The 9,595-nt window shown below is 40.2% G+C and overlaps 1 protein-coding gene across 1 annotated transcript in view; it reads right to left on the bottom strand.

Annotated features, from left to right (window-relative positions):
• The window catches only part of ABCB7 (ATP-binding cassette, sub-family B (MDR/TAP), member 7), a 114,739-nt gene extending 107,518 nt beyond the window's left edge, over positions 1-7,221 (bottom strand). Inside the window, exon 1 of the mRNA XM_006901770.1 lies at positions 7,057-7,221. Coding sequence (XP_006901832.1) covers positions 7,057-7,221 — 165 coding nt within the window. The remainder of the gene's footprint in view (positions 1-7,056) is intronic.
• Positions 7,222-9,595: the final 2,374 nt, after the last annotated feature.

Genomic DNA, 9,595 nt, shown 5'->3' with positions numbered 1-9,595 from the left:
AAAGACCTGTCTCTCCTTACAACATGTCCAAAGTATGTCAGGCGAAGCCCCAGAATCCTTGCCTCCAAGGAGCAGCCTGGTTTAACCCTCTCCAGGATGGTTAAAGCAGGCTGCTCCTTGTGGAGGGACCTCTATGAGGTGGATTGATTCAGTGACTGGGGTAATCGGGGTGAGTTTGTCGGAGACAGTGAGATTGGCACAGGATAGAGCAGGGTTTAGGGCTGTTGTATGAGTCACACGTGACTTGATGGCACATAACAACAACTTTTGGCATATTGCCAGGAGAGGCAATCACTAGAAATAGACATCATACTGGGAAGGTTGCAGAGAAGAAGATCCTCAAAAACATAAAGTGACAGTGACACAGTGAAGGTAACAATGAGCTCCAGCACATTGGAGATCATGAGGATGGCTAAAAGTTCAGATCTGTTGTTCACAGGATCCCTATGAGTCACAGCTGACTCAATGGTATATAAGAACAATAAACTCATATAAGAACAACATATTAATGATTACCCTAAAAGTATCCATTCAATATTTATTTTATTCACTCATTGCCATTGAGCATTACAGGGAGTTCTGGTAGCCTAGTGGTAAGAAGCTACACTGCAATCCCAAAGGTACACAGTTCAAATTTACCAGCTGCTCCACAGGAGAAGGGTGGGCAATCTCCTCCTTTGTGATTTACTGCCTCTGAAAACTCACTGGAGGATCAGGTATGGGATGGTTCCAACTCAATGGTACACAAAAATATTGCCTTTTACTCAAAATCAACACACAGATGGTTTTCTATCAGGTTTCCAAAACTATAAATCTCAGATATTTTCCACGTTCCCTCTCATGGTGGCCACATAGTATGGAGCTATGCTGCCAATCCAAAGACACTAGATTCTAATGCATTAGCTTTTCCATGAGCTGTCCCTCTCCAAATAATAGCCTCTCCTAGAAACATGCCCAAAGTATATGAGATAAAGCTTTGTCATCTTCTCCTCCCAGGGGCACTCTGGATGCACTTTCTCCAAGACATATTTATTTGTTTTTCTGGTAGTCCATGGATATTCAGCAGTCTTTTCCAATAGCACAGGTCAAAGGCATCAATTCTTCTTCTATCATCCTTATTCACTGTCCAGGTCTCAGATGCATAGCAAGGGGTCATAAAGACCATGGCCTGAATTAGACTGACATCAATGCTCCTCAATAATTTGGAAAGGTCCCGGACTACAGACTTTCCCAGTGCAATACATCTCCTGATGTCCTGACTGCTGGTATCAAGGATGTTGACTGTAAGTATAAGTAAAATGAAATCCTTAATCATTTTAATCTTTATCTACCATGGTGTTGCCTATGGATCAAGTGGTGAGAATTTTTTATTTCCTGATGTTGAGATGTAACTTATATTGAAGGCTGTAATCTTTGATCTTCTGTACTTCAAATCTTCCTCACTTTTAGCCAAGTAAGGTTTTTTATGTCATCTGCATAACGCAAGCTGATGAGACTTCCTCTGATCCTGATGTCACTTTTTTCTTCATAGAGTCCAACTTCTCGAACAATCTACTCAGCCTACAGATTGAATAGTTATGGAGAGAGGATAGAACACTGACGTACACCTTTCTAAATTTTAAACCGTGTAGTGTTCCCTTGCTCTGTTCACACAACAGTCTCTTGGTCTGAGCATAAGTTTCAAACAAGCACAATTAAGTGTTCTGGAATTCCCATTATTCTCAATGCCACAATTTGTTATGATCCACATGATCAAATGTCTTTGCATAGTCAATGGAGCACAAGTAGACATGTTGTGTGAGTGTGAGCTATTTGCTGCCTCTGAAAACCCACTAAAGCATCTGATATGAATCTGTTACCAACTTGATGGCATGTAACAACAACAAAGTCTTAATGACAGGAAGGTGTCTCAGGTTACATTAGCTTATACTTTGAAAGCATTATAATCATTGTTGTTGCTGTTGATTGCCTTTGAGTCCAGCACGACTCATAGAGACCTTATGAACAAAAGGTTTGAAGCCACTCTACAACTATCGACATTTAGCAAAGTTCACAGGATTTCCAGAGGCATGTTATAATCATTACTTGATCCCTATTATATGCACTTTTTTTTTTCTCGATTGTGGCAACAATACAATTCTTTAAATACCAGAAAACAAAGTTAACATTTTTCCCCTTATTTTTCATACTTTGGCAATGATAAAATTTGACTTAGCCATAATTCTAATTATGTTTGGAAAGAAAGAAGTAGTAACGACAAGGTGCATGTTGTAATAAGGATAGATAATCAAGGGAAACTGTAGGATGAAGGAAAGGAGAATAGAGAAAGTACGTTGTGAAGATAATGTTCATGAAAAGAGAAAGCCAGGTTTTGACTACCACCACCTCCTCTTAAATTGCTGATGATTTCTCTCTCCACAGTGAGAAAGTCTTACAAATTGTATCATAACTTTACCTGGCTAGGGAGCTCTGGTGGCCTAGAGTGTAAGAAACAGTGCTGCTAACCCAAAGGTGGATCTCTCTAGCAGTTCAACTCCTACAGGGGCTCCTCTCATGCCACACACAGCCTCTGAAAACCCTTTGAAGGGTCAGCTTTGAGTCAGCTTCAACTCAACAGCAATGAGTTTTAATTTTTTAGTTTTATCTGATGGCCTTGGGGTAAGATGTGTTGCACTGCCAGCATAAAAGCAGCTGGTTTGAGTTCACCAGCTGCTCCTCAGGAGAAAGATGGGCAATATCCTCCCATATAGTTTATAGCTCTGAAAACTTGCTGGAGGGTCAGCTATCAGTCAGTTTCACCTTAAGGGTAATGAGTTATGAGCTTATGATCTGGCATGAAAAATACACACTGCTGTAAATTCTATTCCAATTCATAGTGACCCTCCATCAGGTGTCTTAAGACCACAAATCTTAACGGAAGCAAATTGCCTTCTTTTTCTCCTTTGGGACAGCTGGTGTATTGCACCTGTCAACCTTTCAGTTAGCAGACCAACAACTGTTGGAATTGACTTTTGGTTTTCACCTGGCTTTTTGGAGGAGTGCAGTGGCAGAGTTTGTAGCAAGTTACACTGATAACCCAATGATCTGGTGTCTCTGGAAGTATGAATCCACCAATGGCTCTGGGATAGAAAGATGGGAAGTCTCCTCCAGTTAGGATTTGTAAGCTCTTAATCTTGAAGAAGAGTCATCAAGAGTCAGAAGAAATAATTCCGCAACAGTGAGTTTACAGAACATGTACAGACTTCTGATCCCTAAGAAGGTTTCTGAAGCTGCAAATCAAACAGGAGATTGCCCATCTTTCTCTTGAAGAAGCGCTGGTGAATTCAAACTCCTTTTGGGTTAGGAGTAGAACTCTGTACCGACTAGGTTTCAACTAAAAATTTGTGTTGTTGTTGTTGTTAACAACTCATCATTTACTTTCCTCCCAGGATTTTTCACATGCACATGAGATAACTGAAAATATCATAGCTTGGATAAGGTATATTTTAGCCCCCAAACTGATATTTTTGCTTGTTAACACTTCAAGAAGCTTGTGGATGAAAACAAAAGTACATTTTGACTAAGAAATTTGGAAGACAGATACTTGACCAACTGACTTGCAGAAATCAATATTTTAAATAATCCTCACAATCTTACACTGAACCAATTAAAAAGCATTACTCTAAACAGAGATGATTTTACAAAATACTTTTAAAATCTTAACCAAACAACCTAGATTTGCTTCTCTATCCTAACCTTCTGTCACTTCCAACTTTCCAATTCACTCCAATATGAACTATATGCAGTTCTACATCCAAGATACTCCTATTCCCTCTTTAACTGACACACGTCTGATTCTTTAGATCTTGGCTTATATATCAGTTACTCAAGGCAATCTTTCCCAGCTTAAAATTAGACTTGATGTTCTCATGAATGATTTCCCAGTACATTGTACTTTTCCCACCATTGCACAAGCGTACTGTATTTTAATTACCTGTTTGCTTATTTATGTCCCTTACAAAATTTTAAGCTCTTTAAGAACAGAGACTATATTTTGCCTTGTTTAGTGCTATTAATGTATTCAGTAATTATTTAATGAATGAATAAATATAATTTCATCAATTTGGTCTAGTGGTTGCTGAAAGTGATGACAACTCGAAGCACTATCTGATGAAGACAAAGATTTTAGTATGTAGGGGAGCTCAGGTGGCCTAGTGGCAAGAAGCTGCAACTACAGTCCCAGAGGTGCACTGTTCGAATCCACCAGATGCTCTGCCAGGGAAGGAGGGGCAATCTCCTCCTGTACCAGTCAGATCTGATTTGACGGTACATGCACACAAAAATAATAAAATAAAATAAAAAATAAAAAAAGATTTCAGTATGGATTATAAACCTCAATATTAAAAAAGAAAATCCTCAAAATAGGACCAAAAAGAAACATTATGATTAATGAAAAAACGATGGAAATTACCAAAGATTTCATTTTACTTGGAAGCAGCAGTCAAAAAACCAAACGAAGTATTGCACTAGGCAAATTTGCTTTTCGAAAAGAACTCTTTAAAAAAATTGTCTAAAAGTAAAGATGCTACTCTGAGGTCTAAAGTGTGCCTGAGTAAAGTCAGTATTTTCAATTCCTCGTATGTCTATGAAAGTTGGATAATGAATAAGGAAAGCCAAAGATAAATGGATGCACTTGAATCACCGTGTTAGCAAATAATACTGAATACATTATGCAGTGACAAAATAACAAATATGTCTTCAAATAAGTCCAGGCAGAATCTTCCTTAGAAGCATCGATGATGAAAATAGTGAATGACTCTACACTGTTGTTAGATGTCCTTGAGGCAGTGCTCACAGGAACCATAGCTAGCTCATAATGCTCATCTTATTCACTTTTGGACTTTTTATCAGGAATGAACAGGTCCTGGATAGCATTATGCTTGGTAAAGTAAAAGGTCAATGAAAAAAAGGAAGATTCTCAACAAGATGGACTGACAGTGGCTACAACAATAATGACACAGGACTGAGCAGTGTTTTGTTCTGTTACCCATAGGAACACTGCCTCAAGGTCATCTAAAAATAGCTAGAGTCATCTACTGTTCATTCTTATTGCTTAGAATATAGTCCTCTGTTCCATCTCTATAAGATCTTCCTTATAATCTGACTTCCAACTGCTACTATTTCCTCCGGCTGCCTACAGCCCTTTTGTTCATAACCAATATTTTATATTTAGTATGTTTGGTAATTATTTTTGGAGGGAGGAGATCCAATCTCCTTAATAAAATGATATAATTCTTGAAGGCATTACTGTATTTGTTTCTCTTAGTAACCTTATCTCCAGCAGAGTGCTATGTATATGAGAGAGATAATTGTCATTGTTGTTGTTAGGTGCCATGGAGTCTAGTACAACTCATAGTAACACAATGAACAGATGTGAGCATTTTTCTATCCTGTGCCATCCTCATCTCCTCTGACACACTTGAGACCATTGCTGCAGTCACTGTGTCAATCCATCTAGTTAAGGGTCTTCCTCTCTTTTGTTGACTCTGCAACTTTCTAAGCATGATGTTCTTAATCATACTTAAAAAAGGCCTAGCAACATGACCAAAGAATGTGAGACAAAACTTCATCGTTTGCCTCCAAAGAGTATTATGGCTACACTTCATTCTTTTGGCAGTCCACAGGATATTCACTACTCTTCTCCAACACTGCAACTCAAAGGCGTCACTTCTTCTATCATCATTATTCACTATCTAACTTTCAGATGGATAGCAAGTGAAGGCCATGGCCTGATGAAGTACACCTTAGTCTTCAAATTGGCATCATTGCTCCTCAGTAATTTGGAAAGGTCCCTTATAGCACACTTACCCAATGTAATAGACTCCTATTTTCCTGACTGTTGGTACCATGGGTGTTGTCAGTGATTATGGATCCAAGAAATATTAAATAATCGACAAATTAAATCTTTTCTCTATCTATCATGATGTTGCTGATCAGTCCAGTGGTGAATTTCTGTCTTCCTGATGCTGAGATGTAATCCATATTAAAGTCTTTGATCTTCTACAGCAAGAGTACAGAATCAAAATTTAATTTGTTCCTCTTACAAAGCTGATGACACTTTAAAGCCATAATAAAACAAAACGTAGAAATTCAGCACTTTAATATACTCAACTTACTGCTGTCGAGGCAAAATCGAATCATAACTGACCCTTCAGGTTTTAAGAAGCTAGCAATCCCATGGAAGGAGAATGCACATCTCTTTCACTCAGAACAGCTGCTGGATTCAAACTGCTAGAGTTTGGGTTGGCAGCAGAACTACAGATCTCCCTTTTCATAAGTATACAGAAAATAAAAGGATATACTGAAGTTCATCAATCACAAATAATTTAAATACTGTTCTTGAGAGATTATAATGGATGTAAATATTGAGACGTGCTACAACTATACCTATACTCATTAGTTGAAGAAAAACATCGGTATGGCTCTCATTCACACGGGGACGGGAAAATGCACAGTATTTTCCGACCAACCAACAATCATGTTTATGCAGGGTGGTCTATTTTTGGAGATAAACATAATTTTGCTCCATCAAGGAGCAATGTTCCTTGTTACCAAGGAAGCTAACTACTGTGAATTCAATTTTCCACTTTTTTTTTTTTAACAGTTGGCCTGATGTCAATTTACAATGATCAAACTGGTATATCCGAACTAAGTAAAATCTATCAACCAGAGGGAAATTAGTTCCAAATTCTAAACTTCGAGAAGTAATCAGTCTTTCCTGAATTTCGAAAGGTAATCACGCTGGAAATGGTCTATGCGCCATTTCTTAAAGTGGAACACAAAATCTTTTAAGAAAATTACCTGGACATTAACACCCTCTGGTCATCACCATTCCCATTTGCAGTCCACAATGGCTTTCTTCATCCTCTCATTATGAACCCTAATTTCCTTTACTTACTCAAGTCTGGGTTAGTACAGACAATATTCGTTCTCTGAAACAAAGGTCAGGAGGGTAGACCTTTTCCTCTTAGGTCCCTTTGCCCCTCACCCTACTTTTCCACGAGAACAGCGTCTCACCTGGTAGATTCTTATGGTTCCCAAAGCGCCAAGCTGACGCGACCTCCATTGCAGAAGTGGCCCGTGGACAGAGACGAAAGGCCTGATCAGAATCACTGAATAATGTTTTTCCAAAGCAGCAGCAGCAGCTACCCAACGCCACGAAGATGTAGCAAGCACCGCCATCTTGACCAAGGAACCCGAAGCCTACAGCAGAGGATTGTGGGACACAGGCGTATCAAAGTGAGTTCTCTTTATCTCTCCCTTCCCCCTCGTTTTCCTAGAAACCTTAATCAGAAATCGCTTCAGTCAGTGGCTTTGGGCTTGGGCACGTCCTCTTTTACTTGTAGGGGCGGTCTTAACAACCTACAATACCGAGACAGCGTTTTCTTTCTTTTTTATCTCAGAGTTAAATTTGAATGTCAGATAAACAAGTCCTTTGTTATTATTTGGTGGTTTTGACTCATAGCGACCCTGAATGTAAAACCCAACGAAACACTTCCCTACCTGGTGCTATCATCATAAACTCTGCTGAGCTTAAGCCCATTTTTTTTTTCCCTGATTCTTTTAAAACATAGAATATGTTTTCAAACCTATGGATAAAAACACCAGTTTTAGTACTGTTCAACTAATTTCTATGCTATTACACTAGTTTCCATTTTAAGTAAGTAGGCTTATGGATTTTATTCTGCAAATCACTGTCATGATAGCCACTAATGTATCTTTATGCTGATATTATTTATCAGCTAAATAGTTGGAAGAAAACATCTCAATTCTGTAAAGTGCCCTCATTTGTGTTGCTGCATCTCTATCATGTGTGATGCAATGGGACACTATCACTATACCTGTGTTAAAAGGGCCAAGAGTAATAGAGTAATGCCTTTTTGTTGAATATGTCTATAGAGCTCGTAGAAATGCTGAAATTTGTCAAACATCCCTTCTGAATATAATTGTGAAGCGTACAAATAAATTGTTCTGCATAATTTCGATTGAAAAAAAGTTTTCACTTTTTCCATTGTTGCACATTTTCTTCTTCCCTCCCTCTCCCCAAGCCATCTTCACAGTGCATCCCTTGTTCCAAATTGTTGTCATACATGTAATGCCTAATCATATATTCCTTTCGGACACTTCTTCCCCTCATCTGATCTAATGCAGTATTCATGATCTATCCACTCTTTTCTCATTCTCTCCGAAACCTCCCCATATCTGTCCTATTTTATAACAGCCGTGTGATGTAGTATTCGTCCTTTTGTGACTGAGATATTTCACTAAGCATAATTTCCTCCAGGATCCCCTATGTTGTATAATGTTATACAAGTTCATTGTTTTTCAGTGCTGCCTAATATTCCAGTGTGTGAATGTACCATAGTTTTCCTATTCATTCATTTATTGATAGGCATTTATATTGATTCCATCTCTTTGCTATTGTGAATAACACAGCAATAAACATGTGTGTGAATACATCTGTTTGAGCTTTGGCTCTTTTTTTTTTAGGGTCTATTCCCAGTAATGGAATTGCTGGGTCAGATGGTATTTCTATTTAACTTTTTAACGAAGTGCCAGATCACCTTCTGTAGTGGTAACACCATTTTATACTTCCACCAGCAGTGAATAAGGGCTCCAATCTCTTCACAACCTCACCAGCATTTGTTGTTTGCTGCTCTGTTGAATTTGGCTATACTATGCAGCCCTGAAAAACAGTGAGCTCATAAAACATTACACAACATGGATGACCCTGGAAGACATTATGCTGAGTGAAATACATCCATCACAAAAGGATAAATACTAGCACGAGGGCGACGCAGTGCGAGGGCGAGGCCGCCAGACCGGGGAACGCCGCCGCCAGACGGGGGAACGGCGCCGCCAGATGGGGGAATGACGCTAGAGGGACCTGGAAGAGACCCAGGAAGAACAACAGCCAGCCACCTACCACGGAACTCCAGAGGAACGAAGACTACCAGACACTGTGTGACACCCCTGCAACCCACACCTGTGTGACCCTTAACACACAGGGTGCTGCTGCATAAACCCCAAGCAGCACCCAAGGCCCAAGTTTCCAAGCCCTGTGCTCCTTTGCCCCCCCAGTCCCTTGCTTCGTCCCCCTTCCCCGCCCCCCCTTGAAGCTCCACAACCACACACCTCAGCCCCCGCCACAGCCCTGTGACCTCAGGGCACCACCGAGGATCCAGCCGGAGCTATCAGCCCAGCTACTGTGGAACTAATCTGGCAGGAGAAAGGCCAGTAGGATCCTGACTGGATTTACTGGGGCATTGCTGATTACTTGGGAGAGCACCTAAGGGCATGTCCACTGGTGGGGAAATTGGCCAAGCTCTCTTGGGCTACACCAACTGCCCAGAAATGAGCCAGCCACTGGCTGGCTTCTGTGGACTCTGCAGACCAGCCTGAGGCTAGTGGGTTGGTGGGAATTTGACCATGACTTTTCGGGTTCTGTTGGATCCAGGACTCTGCTGGAGCAGGGGCTGTTGTGTGAGGGCACCTGCATAAGTGCCACCAGGCAGGGAACACTGAGAAAACCATTGGGTAGAAAACGGACAGCAGG

Source organism: Elephantulus edwardii, unplaced genomic scaffold (genome assembly GCF_000299155.1).
Source record: "Elephantulus edwardii isolate Elephantulus edwardi_28Jun2011 unplaced genomic scaffold, EleEdw1.0 scaffold00343, whole genome shotgun sequence".
NCBI lineage: Eukaryota > Metazoa > Chordata > Mammalia > Macroscelidea > Macroscelididae > Elephantulus > Elephantulus edwardii.
This window is presented reverse-complemented; position numbering and strand designations above follow the sequence as displayed.